The sequence below is a fragment of the Triturus cristatus genome, chromosome 3_2 (genome assembly GCF_964204655.1).
Source record: "Triturus cristatus chromosome 3_2, aTriCri1.1, whole genome shotgun sequence".
NCBI classification, from domain to species: Eukaryota; Metazoa; Chordata; class Amphibia; order Caudata; family Salamandridae; genus Triturus; species Triturus cristatus.
Genome location: NC_140584.1, coordinates 445,987,332 through 446,011,093, shown reverse-complemented (window position 1 = coordinate 446,011,093; position 23,762 = coordinate 445,987,332). Strand labels below are relative to the sequence as shown.

General features: G+C 45.1%; 1 protein-coding gene across 1 annotated transcript in view; it reads left to right on the top strand.

The window, feature by feature from the left end:
• SPTY2D1 (SPT2 chromatin protein domain containing 1) overlaps positions 1-23,762 on the top strand; it is a 239,443-nt gene that overhangs the window by 185,451 nt on the left and 30,230 nt on the right. The window contains exon 5 of the mRNA XM_085648050.1: positions 1,874-1,951. Within this exon, the coding sequence (XP_085504176.1) occupies positions 1,874-1,951 (78 nt within the window). The remainder of the gene's footprint in view (positions 1-1,873; positions 1,952-23,762) is intronic.

The window sequence follows — 23,762 nt, the reverse complement described above, 5'->3', positions numbered from 1 at the left end:
GACAGTTTCAAGTCTACTGGTAACCATAAAATAGACAGAGTTCCAGTATCTTGGCCTACCCACACCTTCAGCGTGGTGTGCAGCAGTATATCGTGACTAAGAACACAATTGCATGTGTGTAGGATGTCATATAAAGTGCCAGTGTGCCCTGGCAGGAATTTTGTTTTTGTTTGGAAGGGCAGGCAGAAGCACCCGCCCACCATGTTGTCCATTTCTCCTGTTGGAGAGAAGTTGTATTATGTAGTTGGGTGTTAGCGATTACAAAATGGTGGGGGGACCAGACATGGGGCATGTGTTTGTGGATCCCGATGTAGCCTGCATCCCATAGTCCCTGAGGGCGATGCTTGGATTTTATGATACTTTCTCTGACTTTGGAGTCCATGGAGGGGGATGATCCCGTGGTCCCTCGCGATGTGGTGGCTCAGGTTAGGTGGAGTAATATCAGGTTATCAATGAAAACGCAGAGTGGCATTCAGTGTGGTTGTGTTGCAAACCTACATGATTTTAGTTAAAGCTAAATATTTAATGTTTGCTTGGATTTACTCTTTTTTATGTTATTTTATTTTTTCTGCTAGATTTAGGATTAGGGTTACTTTCAGGACCGAGTGATGATTGTCTTAGTGAGGAGGTCAGTGGTACGAGTTTGAAATAGTGGCAAATCAAAGTGATGGTTCCAAAGTAGTAGTACATAGAATTAATGATGGTCAAACACTTTCATTGTGCTTCTTTTCAAGCTGCTTAACAGCACTACTGTCCTTACAGGGTTAAGCCAGAAATTGCTGTTTAAAAAGGTGTAGCAGTATTCGATTTGGAAGAGTGAGCCACCTGTGCTTCCTTCTTTGTCACTCTTGCCCTACAAATACTTCCTGCTACTTGTATTTTTTCTGCCTGTCCTTCATTTCGGGATCTACGTTGTCTTTCTTGTATAAACATTCTTCTGAGTTTGATTTAAACAGGTGTCTCGCATGAAGATTTATGGACTTGCCATCTTGTAATTCTCAACTATATAACAAAACGTTGCTGCGGATGAGATTGTTGTTGATTAATGGAAAGGGAAATATGGATCACAAATCTCATTTGAATGTCTCACACCTGGCCATTCATGCTTCGTCCTTGGTGTGGTATTGTGTTCCAGCTTCTGTTGCCACTATTGAGGGGCATGATCCTACAACCATTTATGCATCAAAGCGAGGATTTTAAGTATTGGTCTCTTGGCTAAACAGCTTCCACAAAAAGGATACTGGATCTCTTTTCTTTACCTCACCGATGTGGCTGACCTGTATTTTTTAACTGACCGAAGCTGCTGCAGCTGGGATGATGGTAGAACCAAAAAAAGTGAATTAGCGTAATGTGCCTTGCCACGTATCGAGGAACCCCAGATTGCTGTTTTCTCTCGAAGGAAAGGAAGCTTTACTGAGTTAGTGTGACTTAAACTGTGTCCAGTTTAGAATTTGTATAGAAGTTTTTCTAGATTGCTTCTGAGTGTTTTACTTTGCTACCAAAGCTTACACTGATAGAAATGTAATGCAGTTTACAGATGTGAGGCTCAAATAAGAGAACTGTGTTTTAAGCTGCATTCATTCACTCCACATCAAGGTTAAGTTCTTTTGATAATGTGACATACGTCCCAAGCAGACAATCTGCCAGTTGAATAATGTGGGTGTCTTTAAGCTATGCATGAAAACATCTCCTACCAAATCAGATCTTTAAAACAGCAGCAAGATTGGTGGTTTAACATTTTAAAAATCTGTTTTGTAAAGCACTATTAATGTCGAAATTCCCATATTAACGGGCCAATAGTATTGTGTCCATAACTGTTAGGTTTTTGAGGTATAATTTAGTGCAAATTCAAATAATCTATTTCTTTTTTTAGGTACAATGATGAAAGTGATTATGCCTTGCGTTACATGGAGAGTAGTTGGAGAGAACAGCAGAAAGAAGAAGCAAGGAGGTACAGTAGCTGGACATTACATACTTTTGTATTTTAAACAGTATTTTTATAGTTAAAAGTGGGTGGTGGTGCTTGTTCGAAGGAGCCATGTGGCTTTTCATAAACATTAAAAAATAACTTCTGGTTTCCTACTCGCACTCTTGCATTTTTGTTTAAAAATACACTACTCTTCCAGGATCCATAAATAATAATGTTCAACTCATTCTCCACATGAAAGCAAATAAGGCATAGCATTTTGGATTGATTCAATATTGGGCTTTTATTGTCTGTCTGAAATCTAGATAACAGACTTTTGAAAGACCCAATCACAACATTCTCGGAGTTGACTCAGTTCTCAGAGCTGCCATTTACAAGTCTATTAATTGAAAATGTAGTGAACTTGGTTGAGGTGGAAAGTAGACATGGGTAAGAAGAGCTTTATATGGTGGGTAGGGGAGGGGCCTATACAGCAGTTGGCAGAGTTTTCTGCCACTGATGTTATGGGTACACCTGAATTTACAGAGCTTTGATTGCTAATTATAGCAAGAAAGCAATTAAAAGCAAGCTAAACATGCAATAGTGAAAGCCTTGCTCATCATAGGTAAGGTTTATTCTTTTAGAACTGGTCCCTGCAACCTCTGTCCCAGCTGCCAAAAAGAGTTATAAAGGTCCCTTCTTAAATGTGTCCTGCTGGCGAGTCCCAGCAGACAAATTTGCCCGGAGCTATACCCTTCCTCATTTACGTTCCTAGGGCCAACAATGAAGTAGTCAGGTGAATTCAGATGTTCGTTTCTGGACTGCGGTCTCATTCAACATCAGACCTCAGGAAATAAACCTCTGGAGGCTTTGACTTCAAGTCTGTTTTGTCAATGCCATGAAACTCGCAGTCCAGAGAATCGAGGTCGGGGTTTATGAAAATTGGTACAAATGCTCTGTTTGGCCCAAATCTTCCTCTGAAACCACAGACAACAAGAACAGTTGACAACCATTTTTGTTGAAGTTGGAACTCTCCTTTAGAATGTGACTTATGAATTAAGATGTAGCCCTACACAAAGGACAAGAGATGAGAATTCTCTTGGCTCTTAAAGGGCCTAGAACAAAATCTACCATCAAGAGTGGTTGTCTATATCTTACAATTACAGTGGAGGTTATAGTCTCCAAATTCTGTGATCCATTTCTTTTAAGCGCATCATTAACAGATCATCTGCAAAACTGTCTACAGAGTCAACATTATGATATAGGCTTCTAATTGCAAAATCTGATAGAGACATCTAGCCGCAGATTCCTTAACGTAGAATATCCCCAGACGTCAGACTGGATCCGGAAAATTCTTTGCAGCAGCACCTCTGCGCGCCTGGGGATGGCACCACACAACCCCGCGCTGACGTCGTCCACGTAAGTGACGTCAGCGAGGTCATATAAGTCCCTCCTGGCATGCTGAAGTCAGTTTCTTTCTTTTCCGCGTGCAACGCGGATCCGGAGTAAGCGGTTCCTCTGGCCTGTTTTCAGGCCCCTTTGGAAGCTTCGCGTCTGGAACAGTGTGCGATGCCTTCGGGCTTTAAAACCTGTACCTCCTGTTAGCGGCAAATGTCCGCGACGGACCCACATCTTATCTGTATGTGGTGTTTGGGCGAACACCGCGATTCGACAGATTGCGACGCCTGCCAACACCTCAAGCCGAAGTCCCGGCGGGTGTGCCGGATGAAGCTTCTTTCGGCTCGACTGTCCCGGTGAGAGTCGGCTCATCGTCCGGCCTCCTTGCTGCCGGCAGGCCCCTCTGGTTTACAGTTGAGCGTCGCTCACCCTGTGGGGCCCGGAGGTGTCGTTCACCCCTTCTGGGTAAGTCCACGACCTCCCTTCCGCCTGTTGTTGGGGGCACTCATTCCCGGACCACTCCGGACGTGCGCCCCCAGGAGTCACCCATCCCCTATCCGGGCGCGGGGGCTACTCGGGCCCAAATGGAGGCCTATGCCGCAGCTCGGCAGAATTTCCTTGGGTCCACTCCTGTCCCTGGGGCGTCCTCCGGCCTCTGCTACTTGCTGGGACCCCGACCGACTCGCTGATGGGTTTGCCCCCGGCATCAATTGAGCCCTTGCCCCCCCAGAGACAAAGGAGATATGGTGTCGTCAGGGTGCAGCCCGGCTGGGTCTCCCTCTACGACCCATAGCGCCCCTGCCGCTCCGCAAAGTTCCTCGGGGCTCCCTGTGGTGTTGCAGGTGGTTGCTGGTGCTCAAAGCTTTACTTTGGGCACACCTCGGCCCTCCGGACAGGTGGTCGCCTGCCTGGAGACTAGGTCGGCACCGGAAGAGTCTCCTCCCCTGCTCCGACTCCGCTTCCTACTTCGGAGTTGGAGCTGTTGTGGTCGAGGCTGAGTCGGCGCCAGTGTGGCGCCGGAGGCTTGCCTCCCCGGCTCCAACACCATCCACTTCTTCGGAAGTGGGCCTTGTCGTGGTGGACGTGGAATCGGCGCCGGATGGAGCCGTCTTGGCGCTGGATGGAGCCGAGTTGGTGCCAGACGAGGCAGGGTCGGCGCCGACCGGAGTAGTTTTGGTGCCGCGTCGGCGCCGGGTTGTTGACTCTTCTCCAGGAAGCTTCTGGGGAGAGTTTGGCGTCGCCATCAGGTCCGGCTACGCCGGATCTATCCTCGCCTGTGCCACCCTTAGAATTTGTGGACCCGGCAGGATCCCCGCCTCCTCAGCAGCCCCATCAGGACCCCCATTCGTCAATGGGGCTTCCTTCCTATGGGCATTGGTCGCACCCTCAGTCTATTGGAAGACTTAGTTTACAGCCCTCACCTACAGATGAATTGCTGTCCCCTCCCCGTAGGGCTACAGAGGCCAGTGCGGCGTTTCTTAAAGTAGTCTCCTTAGCCTCTCGTGTTTTAAACATGCAGACCCTTCGGTCCCCTTGCCTGTGGACCCTCTGCTTGATGTCCTTCACCATGGGTCGGAGAATTTGGAGCCGCTTCTGCCCTTTGAAGCGTCTCTTTATGATGCCCTTTTGGGCACCTGGGCTCTGCCTTGCTCCCCCACCGGCCTGCTCCACAAGACCCAGTCTGCTTATTTGTTCATCCAGACATGCAGGGGTTAGTTTTGCGGACTGCCTTCCCTTCCTTGCCTCAGTTAATGCTTCCTCCCTCCAGGGAGTCCAGATGGCTTGAGTCATGGGGTCGTAACATCTTCGCCTCCACTAGTGCTGCCCTTCGCTCACTGAATTTGACTCGGGCTACCTCTGCATTGTGGGACTCTGCAGAGTCTCTTTTTTCGGCTGCCTCTGAAGGCGCTCGTGTTGACCTCCTTCATCTTTTCCGAGATGGCCGTGACCTTGCTGAATTCACAATCCGCTTGGCCTTGGATACTGTTGATTCCTTAGGACGAGCTATGGCTAGTTCGGTTGCCTTGAGGCGCCATGCTTGGTTACGGGATAGCATCTTTCCGGAGAATATCCGGGAGCGGCTTGATGATCTACCCTTTGATGGGGTTATATTGTTTGATGCCCACGCCAAATTGGCTGTTCAGCGCCTCCTTGTGTGCTTTCGCCCTCTGCCTTAAGCCTCTATTTCCAAGGTCTTCTTTTCGCATGTTCTGGGGTGGTTACCCTTTCATTTAGCATCCTTTCGATGCCTTATGCATTTTGAGCTGGCAATTAACCTACTGTGGCAATATTCCACAGGTGGTTGTGTCTGGCCTCTGACTGTGATTTGCCCTAAGAGGTGTTCCCCGTTGTTTGGGGTGTCCATACACCAAGTGGGGTACTTGTATGCTATTCTATAGCTCTGCTTTCTGTTATGTGGGCCTAGAGATCCTTTGAACTCTGTGCGTCCCCTGGTGCACTTATCTTGCAATTGTACGGTGTTTTTCACGCTTAAAATGCGGATACCACCTACCACTAATGCACTAGGTGTGCTCCTATACCACTCATGTTGCATGGTCGTGGCTCGTTTACCCTTCTTTGAGATGTGTGTATATATATATATGTGTGTGTGTGTGTATATATGTATATATATATATATATATATATATATTCACTGAAAAAACCATAGGTTTCACACATGTTATAGTTAGCTGGAAATTTTACTGATAAAAAACCAATGAAATTCCCCCGTTATAGTTACTGTAGGCAACTATAACTCACGCGACCGCAATCCTCTGCTGATGCTAATACTGTATTTAGACACTTATTTGCCCATGTCTTCTTCCATTAAATTTTAGCTATACATATATTACAAATATTTTTTTTTCATAAAGACACATATGTCATCAGCAGAGGATTACGGTCGCGTGAGTTATAGTTGCCTACAGTAACTATAACGGGGGAATTTCATTGTTTTTTTTTATCAGTAAAATTTCCAGCTAACTATAACATGTGTGAAACCTATGGTTTTTTCACTGAATTTGCAAGGTTTTTTAAATGCTAATTCCTAACTATAACGTGTGTGAAACCTATGGTTTTTTCACTGAATTTGCAAGGTTTTTTAAATGCTAATTCCTAACTATAACGTGTGTGAAACCCATGGTTTTTTCAGTGAATTTGTACGGTTTTTTAAATGCAAATTTTTTTTTGACATTTTTTTGTAAACCTATGTATAAAATAATGCATTATGGAAAGGTTTTTTTTTTTTATGCTTTTTTTTCCGTGCGCGTACGGTAAGCTGACGGTACGCGCTCCGTACGTCATAAGTACGGTGCGCGTACGTAATAGGATACGCGTACCGTAAGCTGACGCTACGTGCTCAGCACGTCATAAGTACACCGCGCCTACGTGATACGTGCGTGACGTACGCGTACACGCGGAAGCAACGTCGCGGTTACGCAGGGGCGTGTAATGCGCATGCGCGAGTGCATCTTACGTACGCGCTCCGTAAGCGCTCCGTAAGCGTCACGTTTGCGCATGCGTACTTTTTTACGAGCGCGTACCGTCAGCTTACGGAGCGCGCACGGTAGGTCATGTGATCCACAAAGAACACTTTTCATTGGTTGAAATTACTTTCAGTTCCAGAAACTTCCCACACCACACCCATTCCCCTCATTACTGCTTGAAAGAACACTTTTCATTGGTTGAAAGTACTTTCAGTTCCAGAAACTTCCCACACCACACCCATTCCCCTCATTACTGCTTGTGATTCTCTAGGAGCAGGAGCTGAATTGTCTTTGGGATACAATGGCAGAACAGCAGACCTCTTCTGAGAGTGAGGCTAGCAGCACCACCATCATCCAGAGAAGGAGGAAACAGAAGACTTCTTTTGTATGGGAGTATTTTACTTTTCCAGAGGGGGACAAAAAGGTCAATGCTCCACTGGTCACTTGCACACTTTGTGACCGTGTTTTATCAAGAGGAAATCCTAGGAAAAAGTATTCCTTTGGAAATCACTCTATCATGAGACACCTTAGGGATAGACATCCCAGGACCTTTGCTCGACATACTGGAGAAAACTCTTCAGTAAGTCACCAGAGCCCAGCCTCAGAAGCTCAGCCGAGTACATCATCGGCAGCTCAGCTGAGCCCTTCCTCTGAGGTGGGAGCATCACCTTCTTCTGCTCCTCTGGATCTTAACCCTCGATTTGGAAGGGTTGTAATGAGGTGTATAACATGTTCTGGTCTTATTGTTTTTGGGGAGACCAGTGTTCCCCTTATTAACAATAAGATAGACCAGCACGTTTGTAGACGCTCATAATATTCCCATTCTTTCTTTCTTCCATCCCTCTATGAACCCAACGGCTCTTTTAAGAGCCAACCTTACCTCACAATTTTTTTTTTATTTTTTTTTTTAAGCTTTCCTTTTTGGAAAATTATTTTAACCGTGCGCGCACGGTACGCGTAATTCCGCGAATTTCGCGAAATTTCTCCGTTTACACCGTGCGCGTACGCTGCGCGCATTCGGCGATTTTTTTTAAAAAAAATTTAAATTAATTTTTTGCCCTTGGGGGTCCTTCTGAGACCCCCTGACAAAGGCTAGGGGGTCAGGAACTGTCCAGCCTGCCCCCTTTTCACGTTATCCACCTTTGTTTTACACCCCCTCAGACTGCGAGAGAGAAAATGGCGGCCGCCGCTTCCTGGTTTCGACCGATTCGAATGTTTACTAAGATCTAACAGCCAATCAGAATCGCGCTCGCGCACGGCGGCGTGCGCGTACGGTAAGCGCACCGTAAGCTGCCACAGATATATATATTGATTTAAAGGCTATTTTCTCAGGAACTACTGAACAGATTTACACCAGACCTACAAAAGGCACTTCCTTGACCTGGAGACTACCTCTCTGCCAAATTTCAAGGAACTCTGTTCAGCCGTTCGGGATGTAGCTGTGTCTAAAGGTCCTATGGAAAAATGCATGGGAAAAACGCGTTTTGGGACCCCCCTTTTATCTCAGCCCCCGCTTGACGAATCCCCCCCGAGACTTTCAGGGTAGGAGCGGAGCGTAGCGCCCCACCTATTTTGAAAATTTCGCGATGATTCGTCGACCGGCGCCAAAGTTATTCAAAATAGAATGTTGCGGTTTTCCTATGGAAACAGGGTCCTAACTATAACTACCTACTGGCGACTGCCAGTAGGTAATATATATGTGTGTATATGTATATGCAGGTTACCATGGGTAGTCTTCATCCTACATCTCCACCTCTCTTCGCTGCTGCGAGGTCTGGTCCTATATCTCCATGAGTCAGGGAGCTTTTCAGGGCTGCACTCAGGATTGCCCTTTGTCTACGCTGCAGGGTGTCTTTCAGTACACTTAAGTGCACTTCTTTGCTTTTCCTGCATCTTCAGCAATAGTGTCCCTTTTTGCGTCCCACTACCTGGGGTAGTTCCCCGGCTTTACACTGCTCCCTTCTTGGTGTGCAGATACTGAACGTTATCTCTCTTTCTGGATGAGGTTTAATTTTTACTCCCCGTCGGAGGATGTGGTCTAAGATTCTGGCATCCTTTCCTTCATTTATACGCCTATTTGTACTCTGGGCCTCTGCTGCCTCTTCCTTCGGATGTGCCCATTTCATTAGGTATCACCCTATACTATGTCCGCTGTGCCTGCGGGACAGCTCTTCTGATGTCAGTCGTCCTAGGGCTTGCACCCTGCATGTCTGTATTTTGTGATCCTCTCCCTCTCCCTCTCCCTCTCCCTCTCTCTCTCCCCCCTCTCTCTCTCCCCCCTCTCTCTCTCCCCCCTCTCTCTCTCTCTCCCCCCCTCTCTCTCTCTCTCCCCCCCTCTCTCTCTCTCTCCCCCCCTCTCTCTCTCCCCCCCTCTCTCTCTCCCCCCTCTCTCTCTCCCCCCTCTCTCTCCCCCCTCTCTCTCCCCCCTCTCTCTCTCTCCCCTCTCTCTCTCCCCTCTCTCTCTCCTTTTCATTCACTGTCATCAGATTATTATTCTTCTTCTGCTGTCTTCCCTCCCGCCTGCCTTCTCCATTAACTTGTCTCCTAGATAGTCGTCGTCTTTGACCATCTCTTCTGCTCTTTTCACACTTCCATAGTTATAAGGGAAGATACCTTCTTGAAGTACATTGCAATTATCCAGTATTGAGGTATCTTTCATAGATTCACATGCCTGAATCATTCCCCGTCGCCGAGGCGGGAGTCACCGGTAAATAAAAAAGTAGTGCCAAAATGTTAGTAGTAGGCCCAAAGAGAAGGCCTAAAGCCTATATCTTAGTAGCCTATCTACCTCATTATGCACAAGAACCAAGAATTTGGTAACAACCAATCAGACACCAGCACCCTTCTAGAACCCTCTCAGCAGAGCCAGTTCTCCTCAGATTTTCACCGCACATCGTGTGGAAAGGAGTCTCCCTGAGTGCCTCTCAGTTTTTTTCAACTTGCTACAGCATGTCTGACAAGAAGGCCTTGTTTAAATCCTGCATGACCTGCGCCAAGAAGAGGGTCCATGTTGATGATCAACATTTGGACTGCATCTACTGCCTCTACCCTAAACACGAGGTAAAAGATTGCAAGATTTGCCGCACCTTCCCTACCAAAACTCTTAGGGATAGGGAGGCGAGAGTGCTTTTGTGGCTGAAATCCTCTTCGGCTGAGGAGGATGACAGAGCCTCTACTTCTAGCAAGAGAGCTAGATCGCAGGATAGCTCTTCCAGTGAGGGGAAGAAACGCCAGAAAACTCACCATTCTACTTCTGTTCAGAGGAGTCCCAAAATTTCCTCTGAATCAGTGCACTCTCCTTAGGATTCTGCGGTCAAGGCTAGGACACAAACTGTGAGTAAAAGCCTTTCACAATCTCTGGCTTTCTCTCCATCTACGATTTCTGTCACCTCATCTGCTCCTTCATTGACTGATACCATCTCGACGACGGCCATTACCTCTCCTATTCTGTCAACGAGGATTACTATCCTCTCAAAAAAGCCCGTCGTCGACGAAGTCCTCGTCGACGAAGCCAGCATCGACGATACCATCGATGAAGCTTTCATCGTCAAAAAGAGAAGCGTTGACGAAGATCTCGTCGTCGAAAGTCCCGTCGACGAAAATCCCATCGACGAAGACCCCGTCGACGTCGAGCCAGTCGACGAAGGCTCCGTCGTCGTCGAGCCAGTCGACAACGACCCCGTCGACGACGACGATCCCGACGACGACGACGATCCCGACGACGATCCCGTCGACGACGACGATCCCGTCGACAAGTCCGTCTACGATAGCCCCGTCGATGACGACCTCGTCGACGATGGACACTAAAAACCTATTAACAACAACTACAATGCCTGGAGATTTACCTGTTCAGTTTCCGACACTTGCTATGGCGCCCGCTCATTCCTATCCTATTTCCACCAGGTGTTTCCAGCTAAAGACTTTTCAAAGACAGGAATGTAGCGACATATCACCGCTTACTCCCTCACATCTCCCAGAAACATATGTGCAGGGTGAGGATGAGGATTATGAGGATGACGAGGACGAAGGGCCCTTTGGGATCGCTCGCCATCCTTCTGAACTGCACATCAAGTGTCAAGATGATGAGGAGGAGGACAATTATCAGGGGCATTACTATCAGGAAGACATAGTCTTTCCGCATCATAGACCTTGCTACAGACAACCTCGTCGGAGCGAGATGTCACATCTGCCTCCGACTTTAATTCAAGACCTGCAAGCCATGCTTGCAGATTATAAGCAGCGTTTTCCACCGCAGCCAGTCATTCCACAGGTTCCGCGGACTGCGCCGCAGCCGGACCCATTGCCTTTGCCTGAAGATCCAGCCCCAACGCCTCAACTGCCTGATCCTCCACAGGACCCGCGTCAAGGTCAAGATTCTACCTTGGAGGAGGAATTCGAAGAGGGTGAGCTACCAGACCCAGCAGACCCTTGGGATTCTTATATAATCCCTATGCCTTCGCCACCCACCCCTCTACCATCTGATTCCCCCCCTTATGCAGCGTGCTGCGACCAGGTTCCACTTGCCGGTTACCATTGAGCAGTCTGACTGTTTTCTTCATGACTTTAAAGAGGAGTCAAGAAAGGTAACAAGAGCTATCCCTATCATTGACTACATTTGGAAGGAAGGAGTTAAAATTATGAAAAACCCAGCATCAGTGCCAGCGGTGCTTCCACGGATTGTCAAAAAATACCGTGCTCCGGTCAACAGTCCTTCCTGTCTCATTTGCCAACCTCGGCCAGACTCGGTTATCTCACAGGCAGCCCAACAAAAATCTAAGAATCCGGCAGCACCTGTCACTACACCACCGGATAGGGAAGGACGACGCCTGGATTTAATTGGCAAAACATTTTCAACGATGGCAGCTGCATCCATCAGGGCAGCCAACTCGTTGGCGATAATAGGGCGTTATGACCGCCAAATGTGGTCAGAAATGGCAAGCTTTATTGACCTCATCCCAGAGGACAACAGACAAGACGCTCTGAAGATTTTGTTGGAGGGTGAGCATGCAGCATCGGAGACTATCGACTGCGCTCTGGATATTGTAAATACTTATTTTCGCCAGTTGGCTGGGGCAGCTGTTCTCAGACGCCAGGGTTGGCTTAAGGCCACAACGTTCAGACCAGAAGTCCAGACAAAAATATTGGATATGGCCTATGATGGCGAATCGTTGTTTGGAAAGCATATAGATGACGCACTCCAAGTAATAAAGACCGATACTGATACCGCAAGATCATTGGACTCCTTGCAGTACAAACGAGGTACCTTCAGAGGAGCAAGAGGCCGTGGATTTTCATCCAGAGGAGGTTATCACACCCAACAGAATAGGTCCCAGCCTCAGTATCGACAATCATATCAATCTTCCTACAGACAAACCAACACATCTGGTTTCTCTCGTCAAGGCGGACGAAAAAGATCGCAGAATCAGAGACACCACAAGGAAGCAATGATTTCTGCAGGGCGCCTTCCACTCCTTTTCCCCTCCCTGTGGGTGCGAAGATTTCAACTTTTGTGAGCAAGTGGCAAGAAATGACGTCGGACCAGTGGGTTCTGGACCTGGTTCTCAACGGTCATACCTTAGAGTTTGTCACCAAGCCACCCAATACACCACCCAAGGGACCCCCTCCCCCTCGTCTTCACTAGAAGAAGCTTTAACGATGCTCCTCAAGAACGCAATCAAGAAGGTTCCTGCACTTCAAAAGGGGACGGGTTTCTATTCCCGCTTTTTTCTCATCAAGAAGAAATCAGGGGAGTGGCGTCCAATCTTAGACCTTCGCAATCTGAACAGATTCCTCAAGAAGCAGGGATTTCGCATGGTCACTCTGGCAGAAATTCTAAGTTGCCTCAACGAGGGAGATTTTCTAGCTTCTTTAGATATGGAAGATGCTTACTTTCACATCCCAATACATCCGAAGCATCGCAAGTATCTTCGCTTCACAGTGGCTGGCGCCCATTACCAGTTCAAGTGCTCCCGTTTGGGTTCAAATCTGCCCCAAGGATATTTACGAAGTGCCTAGCTCCAGTGGCAGCAGCGTTACGATCCCAAGGAATCCAAGTCTTCCCGTATTTAGACGACTGGTTGATAAAAGGTCCTTCGGAAAGCTCAGTCAAGACTGCCGTGACAACATCTCTTCGTCTGTTCCACTCTTTGGGGCTTACGGTCAACAGGAGCAAATCTCAATTACACCCAAGGCAGATCCTTCCTTTTCTGGGAGCTCTGCTAGATACCGTCCGCTGCAAGGCATTCTTATCTCATGAATGGCAGGTTCGTCTTCAAAAGTTAGCAATCCTGATTTCCAAAAGAAAGTCAGTTTCTGTCCGGATGTTCGCGTCACTCCTAGGGATGTGCTCCTCTGCAATACACCTCGTCCCTCTGGCACGGCTCCGGATGCGACCCTTGCAGGAGGAGTTACACCTTCAGTGGCAGCAGGCGATGGGTTCCTTCGACGACATCCTCAGAGTCACTTCAGGCATGAAGAGCGCTCTACGTTGGTGGTCATACATACCCAACTTAGCAAAAGGGCTCACTTTCATACAGAAGATTCCAGACTTTGTCCTCACTACGGATGCTTCCATGAAAGAATGGGGAGGTCATCTCCAAGACTTACAGATACAGGGGAAGTGGTCTCCAGAGTACAAGAACAAACACATCAACAGTCTGGAATTGCGAGCAATTTTCCCGTCTCTGCAAGCTTTCTTTCCAAGGATTGCAGGTTCTTCGGTTCTGGTTCGGACCGACAATACCACCAGCATGTTTTACGTGAACAAGCAAGGAGGGACAAGATCAGCAACTCTGTCCACAGAGGCTCAGGAGTTGTGGGAATGGGTCACACTCCACAACATAACCCTCAGAGCAGAACATGTCAGAGGTCTCTGCAATACATTAGCGGACACGCTCAGCAGATCCCAATCAGATTGCCACGAATGGGAGCTAGAGCAAGCTCAAGTGCTCAGAATATTCAGAGCTTGGGGAACATCGCCACTGGATTTGTTCGCCACAAAAGAGAACAAGAAATGCCGCTTTTATGCCAGCAGATACCCTCAACAGGGGTCAAGGGGGAATGCCCTGTCCATGCGATGGTCAGGGATTTGTGCTTACGCTTTTCCCCCCGATACCTCGAATACCGAGGGTCATACGCAAAATGAAGTTGGAGGGCTGTCGTCTCATCTTGATTGCACCCAGATGGCCACGCCAATACTGGTTTCAGGAGCTCCTATTACTATCCCAGGACCAGCCGATCCGTCTTCTCCCGACACCCACAATGCTGTCAAGGAACAGAGGTCAGGTTCTCCACCCAGACCCTCAGTCCCTACATTTACACGCATGGCTACGGACTTCTTCGAATTTAAGGACCTGGATATCCCTCAAGACTGTAGAGATATATTAACGAAATCACGAGCCCACAGCACGATAAAAACTTACCGTCTGAAATGGAAACGGTTTTGCTGTTGGTGTGAAGCAAACCAGGTGCACCCGGTGGACGCTCCTGCAGAACATATCCTCCCTTATTTGTTACACCTGGCAAGATCTGGACTTTCTTTCCCTTCAGTCAAAGTCCACTTAGCTGCACTTTCCACATTCAGAAAGGGTGCTCGTGGCCCTTCCCTTTGTTCATCCTCTTTAATTAAGCAGTTTATGAAAGGACTTTTCTGGGAGTTTCCTCCGGTCAGACTTCCGCCACCGGAATGGGAACTCAACACAGTCTTAATGCAATTAATGAAGCATCCATTCGAGCCTATCCACAAGGCTGACCTCAAATTCCTTACCTGGAAGGTTGCTTTACTTCTGGCTTTAACATCAGCTCGACGAGTGAGTGAAATTCAGGCATTTACTATAAAGGAACCTTTTCTACACTTCACTCAAGACTACGTGCACCTCCGAACTAATCCAACATTTATCCCTAAGGTGCCGTCACAGTTTCATCTTAATGAACCAGTGACGTTAAAAACTTTCTTTCCTAACCCATCTACTCCCGTGGAACGAACCTTACATTCTCTCGATATTAAGAGATGTCTTAAATTCTGTCTTCAAAAAACAAAGAACCTTAGAAAGTCCGACCAATTGTTCGTGGCTTATGGCCAAACTACCCTGGCAAGGGCGGTGACAAAATCCACCATTGCCAGATGGATAGCATCTACAATCCTTTTCTGCCATGACAAAGCTCACAGGCCATTGTTACGGAAACCCAAGGCCCATTCCACGAGAACAGTAGCAGCGTCTACAGCATTGTTTGCTGGTGTGACTCTAGAAAATATCTGCCGTGCTGCGACATGGAAAAATGTCCACACTTTTACGAGACATTACTGCCTCCAATCTACGCATCGAGACGATGCAGCAGTTGGACAAGCTGTCCTGCGACATCTGTTTCTTTGAGATATTTTCAGGTACCTTTTTCATACTTTTAACATGTAATATGTTGATATCTTTTGGTATGACAATGCATTGTTTTACAATAATGATTTGCTTTCATTTTAATGTTATTGCTTTACATGCTGTTTTCTCTTTATAGATTGCATGTTTCGAATTTTAAGATTCTTTTTCTTATACCTCTTGTTAACAAGCTGTGGATGCAACTAGGGAGTATCAGCACTAGTCTCCCACCATCCGCAAACGACTGTATACTTGGTATACTGCTCGCTATTCTGATTCAGGCATGTGAATCTATGAAAGATACCCCAATACTGGATAAGAAAACAAGTTACTTACCTGTAACTACAGTTATCCAGTATTGGTATCTTTCATAGATTCACATGCACCACCCTCCTCCCCGTAGAGTCAGTTCTATATATTTTGGGACGTTTACTTCCCACTTGTGCTACGAAAATCTGAGGAGAACTGGCTCTGCTGAGAGGGTTCTAGAAGGGTGCTGGTGTCTGATTGGTTGTTACCAAATTCTTGGTTCTTTTGCATAATGAGGTAGATAGGCTACTAAGTTATAGGCTTTAGACCTTTTCTTTGGGCCTACTACTACTACTAACATTTTGGCACTACTTTTTTATTTACCGGGGACTCCCGCCTCGGCGACGGGGAATGATTCAGGCATGTGAATCTATGAAAGATACCAATACTGGATAACTGTAGTTACAGGTAAGTAGCTTGTTTTCTTCTTCTGTGCTCCCTCCTTGTTAGGCGGCACAGTTTTACATGGTAATAACGGTCACAGTTCTACATGGTAATAACAGTCTATTTTTTGGTCTGTTGAGATATTCTTCCCTTGTTGCTTGCACTTTGGGAAGGGTCTACGCTTCACTTTGCGGGGTTTTTTCTCACAGCGTACGTTTGCTTTTTCACTTATATGTAGACAGTGTCTGATACTGTCTTTTATGATGGTATTTTGCGCCATCCACCTTATTTATTTTGCGGATTTTTCATCCTTGGCACACTGTTTCCATACTTTCACAGTTTTTGTTGGTGGCTCCGCGTTGTGCGACGTCAGCGCGCCAGGAGGGACTTGTATGACCTCGCTGACGTCACGTATGTGGACAAAGTCAGGGTGGGGTCGTGTGGCACCGTCCCCCCAGCGCACAGAGATGCTGCTGCAAAGAATTTTCCGGATCCAGTCTGACGCCTGGAGATATTCTAAGTTAAGGAATTTGAGGCTAGACAACGTCTCTCCCAGATACATTGTTACCGAAGGTAAGTAACTCGTACTTCATCACCTTTTGAATGTTCCCCAGGCATCAGACTGGATCTGAAAAATTTTGAGCAGTACCTCTGTATGCCGGTAGGATGCACTTTGCGGTTCTGCAATGACTCTGTTCAGCTCTGGAAATGATGTGCGCCCCTCCTGCACCCCGATTTCCGCTCCTTTCTTGCTGTGCTACCAGACGCACATCTGAAGCTACCTATCATCTCTTTGAAACAGCTTTTCAACCAAAACCAGTGTTCAAGGGAAATGTCCCTTCCCAAAACTGCAGGTTTTAAACCCTTTAAGAACTGTCTGTGATAGATCCTCGTTAGGTTTGCGTATGGTCTGCAGTGAGCATGCGTCGATGAACCAAAAGGTCATACGAGACCACAAGGTGAAAGCCCATCGACAAGCACCGGAGGACTCCACAACAAGGTTGGTCCAAGTTGAAGGTTCGGTCCCAGTCCGTTCCAGATCGAGAAGTTTCAGGAGTTGTTCCCGAGGTCTGTTGGCCATTGTCACACTGCGAGTCTCTCTTAAGTTAAAGAAGTAACATAAACAAATCCAAGCGGGAACTCTGCCCCTTCCCAACACTCACATACCCGTGAGGAGGAGTGCGGGCATCAACGTGCTTCTCGATCTCCCTGTTGAAGTTAATTTACATCAGAGCCCATTCCGCAACTTGTCCCAGCACAACAAGAGTTTCTGGGCCGTCTGAAACACCAAAGGCAGAAAAAGAGTTCACGCCCAAATAATGGTGGCTAATTAGTCACCTTCCCTCATCTCAGTCGCAATAGACCTATGGTGATAGCCCAACTTACATCCTACGCGAAGTATAGCGAGCGTCTGACTTTCGTGGCTACATTTTTAACTCAATCTTCTGCTTTTAAATTGATTTTTAAATAGAACAGATTAAAAACACCGCATTTCATCTATTATTCAGTTTCGATTTAGCACAACTTTTTCTAAGCCTGCCATTTATCACTACTCCTTTAATTGAGCTGGGGAATAGTACAGTTGTAATTTAGCCATTTTATGTCTGTCATATTTTAGCCCCTGCACTTTACCTCACTCTCCTGTCCGCCGCGGTCTCAGCCGTTTGAGCAGAGTGAGTGGTTGGGTTTAGCTTTCTTTCTAGTTGCCAAATTGGGCCGCTATTTTGGGGGAGGTTTACGGTCTGGGTGCTCTATTACTTAACGAGAGTAACCTATTTTAGACCGATGTGAACACGGACGCGCGTTTTGGTGCGCCAATGGCAACCCTTCTGCACTCGAATGAGGCAGGCACCAGAAACTCGGTCTTGATTAGAGATGCAGTCACTATACCTAAATTATGTTATTCCTCAGTTGAACTCCAGCATCTTAATCTCAAAACCTATTATTCTGCCTCCTCATCCCAGTGCTCCACTGGTCATTTTCCTTCCATTTTGGAAAGTCCAGTTTCTTGCCCTTGTTGTAAATTTTCCTGTTTCGCGAATTCTGTTATGTACCTACTAAACTGAGGTCGGACTTGGCTCTAAGTAACCCCCAGGGCTCATACATTAATAAGACTTGAGACCTGCTAACCCAAGTTTGGAATGTAACTATCATTTCTTGGCTGTTTATTCCCTAAAAGCCATCTACAGTAATATTAGATCTATGGCAAAACACTCAACTTAACTTTGGCATTTTTTAACTTCCCTTTCCCCGGACCTGTGTTACCGAACAGAAACCGGGCTGAATGCAGCAGCTTTACCATATATCCCTTTAGATCTTCCAAAGCAGTGTCAGCTGGTTAAACTGGATAGAGACTCCAGACCAGGTGGAGGTGTGGCAATTGCTTTCAAAGACCCAGTGAAGGTAGAGACTTTGCTAGACTCTGCTAGCAGAATGGATGGAAATGGGTATGTTCAGAATCGAGCTTTCAGCTACCGATTTCTGGAAGGGTGCACTAATTTACCATCCCTCTGGAGCAAAGACTTCTCCTGGTTGGTTTGGAGATGCTATGTCTGAGATAGGTAGTCGTTGGTCCTATTTACTCGGCCAGCAATGCCTGAGACTTAATTTTTACTAATTATCAGGAGCTTAAAAGTGAACTCCTTTTACTGTTTCTCTGGTCTGTTCGTTTTTGGATTAACTTTCAAATTCCAAAAATAAATGAATCTATTAAAACTAACAAAATGCCCAGCCGAGCTACGAGACAGTGGAAATCAGTTACCCCTCTCTCCTTTACCAAGGCTTATCTTTCACCTTCCTGTTCTACAAATATGGAGGGTGCCCTGGGAAAATTTCACAATTCTTTTTCCCAGACACTAGATCAGATTTCTCCCCTGAGACAGAATCCTGCCTTCCCTAGCAGAGTTAATGTACTCTGGTGTTCGGCTGACCTTAAATTGGGAAAATCGAAGTGAAAAAGACTGGGAAGATGCTGGTGAAGGACTAAAGCTCTCACAGATAAAGAAGAATTTAAACTGCTGTTGAAGAAAGATCATAATGCTTACTGCTTCCACTCCTAAGCAAACTTCTGGAGAGTATTATAAATAAGCAGCTTTCCATTCCTGGAAGAGCACAGGCTCCTCAATTCATCATAGCCCGTTTGTATAAGCTGTTATAGCACAGAGACGGTGTTAGTCTCTGTCACTAACACTATTGGATCCTCCTTGGATGCGGAGACCCCAGTGATGCTGGTGCTCTTGGATTTAACTGTGGCCTTCGATAGAGTCTCTCATGAGATCCTAATTCGCATGTCATTGGGGTCTACGGCAAAGCTCTTGAATGGTTTACTGACTTTTTGCTAAATTGCTCTCAAACCATTTCCTTGAAGCCATTTAAATCACGCACCCTACCAGTTAGGAAAGAAGTCCTGCATGGATCTACACTGTCCTACATTGTTTAATGTCTATTTTGCCCCTTTGGCACAAATTGTCAAGGCATGTGGTTTCAAGATAACATCCTATGCTGATGACACACAGCTGGGTATCTCCTTTGGCCCCGATGTGGAAGGGGTGAAAGTCCACTTTTCTGATTGCATTAGAAGGATCGCTTCTGGATATCTAGCAAATGCCTGCAATTGAACGGAGCGATCACCAAAATACTCTTATTCAGAAAATCTCAACATCTATGGGAGTTGGACTGGTGGCCATCCGAATTAGCACCACTCTCATCCCCAAAACAAGTAGTGAAAAACCTTGGCGTATGCTTGACCCTTCCTTGTCCATGAAAGAACTTGTTTTGACCCTTTGCGGAATCTGTTTTGCCACAATGCGACAATTGAAGAAAGCATTTTCATGGCTTTCTGCCAATTTCAGGAAACCCCTAGTTTAAGCCTCAATTACAAGTTGCCTTGACAATGGAAATGCGTTACTTGCCGGTGCAAATGAGACTTTACTATCTAAATTGCAGGTGGTGTAGAATACTGCAGCCAGACTGGTGTGTAATCTTCCACCTGGTTCTCCCTCTGCTCCAATTCTTCACTCTCTACACTGGTTGCCTATAAGGACTAGACTCATTTTAAGATGTGCTGTCTTACCCATAAAACCCTGATTTGTAAGGCTCCAACCTACTTAGAAAAAAAAAAGTTATCACCCGACTAGAGTGTTGAGATACACAGCCAAAGCCCTTCTTCAAATTCCTTTTCCTACTTGCCCCCTTCTATTGGAATATACTTTCCCTAACAATCCGCTTATGCAGAGTGTAGGTTAAGTTTACAAGACTCTTTAAACTTGACTAGTTTAGTCAGTTTTTCGCTAGTCTTCTACTTCAGCAGAAGCGCCAAGATATTTCTTCGGGGATGATTTGTTTGTGCTATACCGAGAGAACTTAACATAACCTATGCGGCTCAGATACAGTTTGTTTGTTTAAAACGACACTCCTACTGAAGATTGTGTTCCTCTTTCTGGCTCTTCTGATAAAAAATGTCCCAAAGTACCCTGGAATTTTTTTAGAACCTATGGTTCACCTACATAGGAGACAGGAAATATTGAGTGTTAGCATAAGTCAGAACCTGCTCTCTACCAAGAGGGATGGACTACACATACCTGACTGGGTGAAGATGTATGATCTGGCCAAAACAGCAAGAAACAGCTGCTTTGAGCTCACTTCTGGATATCTGGAACACTGTAAGTGCAGCATCGATTCCTCCATGGGAGTCGAGGAGTGTCTTTCTCCATATATATATATTTAGTGGAGGAGCGGAGGCAAACACTGAGACCGAGGAACGAACGAAAGCCAATAGAAAAAGGCGGAACATCAACAGAAGAGCGCGACGCCGGAGGTGTCGGCGCGAAGCCAAAAGAAAAGAAGAAGAGAAATCAATGGCGCAAGTAGGGACCGCGGAGAATAAAGAAGAAGAAAAAACCATCATCAATCTATCCACTGTGACACTAACCAAAGCTGAGGAACAACTGCTTGCATTGGGTTTAAATTTCTGTCCAGAAAGCAACTTTAATTATGCAAATACCAGAGTGGATGTGTTCTGCTTTATACGAAAATTGTAACTCAAGAAATTCTTCACCATTAAATCAGGTCTAGAAAAAGCAAAATCAACCGCTTTATCAGAACCAAAGAATCCCACAAGATTGCAAGCATCTGATATTCAAACACTCTTAACCATACATGATCTAAGCAATGAACCGGTTATGGATATTCAACAACAAGATTCTGTGGGTGATACACAACAGAGACTGCGTAAAATTGACTTACTACAGAAAGGAGCTGGTGAAAGCCCTTACAAGCCAAAATCGACGTTCCTTCCAATGATGCCTAAGGACGCAGTTGATATTTACCATGAACGCGTTATATAAGATATTAAAAAGCTACACCACCAAGTGAACTACAAAAAAAAAAAGTAAACTACAACACAACAAAATCCAATATCAAAATCTGATGAAAAAACTAAGTGACAATGTGGAAATTGTGATAAAAAAATCTGACAAGGGCGGTAACATCGTTCTATGGCCCAAACAAGAATACATTTTGGAAGCAATGCGACAATTAAACAATGAACAATGTTATGAAAAATCTACCATGAGGGAATACAACAAAGCAAAAGATTCTTTAAAGAAGGAGCTACAATTTTGGAAGCGGGAAGGTTTAATAACTTCAGAAGAATTTTTATATTTGCACAACGAATATCCAGTTCTTCCTTTTCTTTACCTACTACCTAAAGTCCACAAAAATATTATACCAATTCCAGGTCGCCCCATAATTTTGGCAATCAACAGCATGACTGAACATATGGGCGAATACGTGGATTTCTTTCTACAGGAGTTGGTAAAGGCTTTACCCTCATACGTAAAGGACACAGGTGATTTTTTAAAGAAAATTAATGACATTGTCTGGACAGATAATTTGGTGTTAATAACACTAGACATTGAATCACTGTATACCAGTATAGAGCATAAGTCCGGTGTGATCGCTTTGAATCATTTTCTGGAGTCAAGATCTTGTGAATACTATCAACATAACAAAATGCTAGTAGCTTTCGTTACTTGGTGCTTGAATAATAATTATTTCTTGTTTGGCAAAGAAGTTTACAAACAGATACAGGGTGTTGCCATGGGGGCCTGCTTCTCTCCTAGCTACGCATGTTTACATGTGGGCTATTGGGAGGAGCAGGTCCTCATGAAGCAGCATCTGGAGACCTATAAGAACAACATTGATCACTGGTTGCGTTACATCGATGATGTGTTTGTAGTATGGAATGGGAGCATTGACAGTGCCAATAGATTTATTGAAAAGATCAATACAAATTGTATGAACTTACACTTCACATCGCATATAAGTCATTCTAAAGTAGAATTTTTGGATGTGAATGTGTTCATTAAGGAAGGCAAAATGGTCACTACTGCCTATAGAAAACCAACTGCAGGGAACACAATACTACACGCAACCAGTGCACATCCCAAGCACCTCATCAGCAGTATTACGTACGGGGAACTGTTGAGGCTTAAACGTATTTGCAGTACCCCAGCAAATTATGACTAATGTAGAGAAGAAACTCTAAATCGATTAAGAAAAAGAGGCTACAACAACAAAACGTTAATGGAAGCCGTAAACAAAGCTGAGAGCCGAACTAGAGTATCATTGCTTCCACACAACAATGAGAATGATATAACTCCTGCAGATACAGTTAATGACACACCCAGACTGATAATAGCATACAGCAGACAGGAGAGAAAAATAAGATCGATCATGAACAAAAATTGGCCCATTATTCTCACTGATAATGTCCTGAATTCAAGACTTCCAAATAAACCAGTAATTACTTTCAGGAAAACACAATCTATGGGGTCTAAGTTGTCTAAAAATAGCCCAGAATTGACCAGTAATGCATCTTGGTTAAAACCAAGACAGGGCTTTTTTAAATGCACATCATGCAGAGCATGCAAGTTTGGAGTGAACACAACTCAGTACAAATCTCCCTTTAGAGAAAATGAGATAAGTATAAAGGGTAGTTATAACTGTCGTACCGAATTTGCTGTTTATGTTCTTACGTGCACTTGTGGGCTTAGGTACGTGGGAAGCACCAAGCTTCAGGTGCACGTGAGAATATTGCAGCATTTACGAGCAATCGTTAATAATGATCCGGCTTATCCGGTTGCTCGCCACTTCAAGGAAGCACATGACAACGATGTTAAATGCTTATCTTATTTTGTAATTGATTCAATCGCAGCACATCGCAGGGGAGGAAATCGAGAGAAGATGTTAAGACAACGTGAAACTAAAACCATCTTAGAACTCGATAGTAAATTCCCGAATGGATTGAATAATACAGAGGATTTACACATGTTTCTGTAATTTAACTCAATATATATATCTCCCAATAGCTTTTGTAGCAATGGACATTTATAGAAACAATGACGTATGTAATTAGTTGACCCCTGATAACACTGAATTTAGTTACTGTATGGAAGTCTTTTTGAGTAAACTCATTGACATTTCAATTTATCCTACTTTTTAACATTTGATATCATGAATATTAAGCACTAGCACTTCTCGTTCATTTAAAAGTAGCTTTTTTTAACCACATTTTATATACATTTTTATCACAATTCTGTGTTATTTATTTATTCATAAATTGTGAATGTTATGCATTAAGCACTTTAAAAATTTGGTAAACTTGTACCTAAAGAGCACATTTTGCACAAAATTTGCACGAGACACTTTCTTTGATATAATACGAATAGGTACTGTGAAAAACAGCATTATGCTGGTATCATGCAGTTTGAAAAACAAAACGTATTGAAGCAGTTATGTTTTTCCAATGGCAGACATTTGCACTGAATACTATCGAAAATATGTTTTCGTCGTGGTGAATTAATGTGTATATTTTAATTATTTATACATATTTATTTATTATTGAAAATG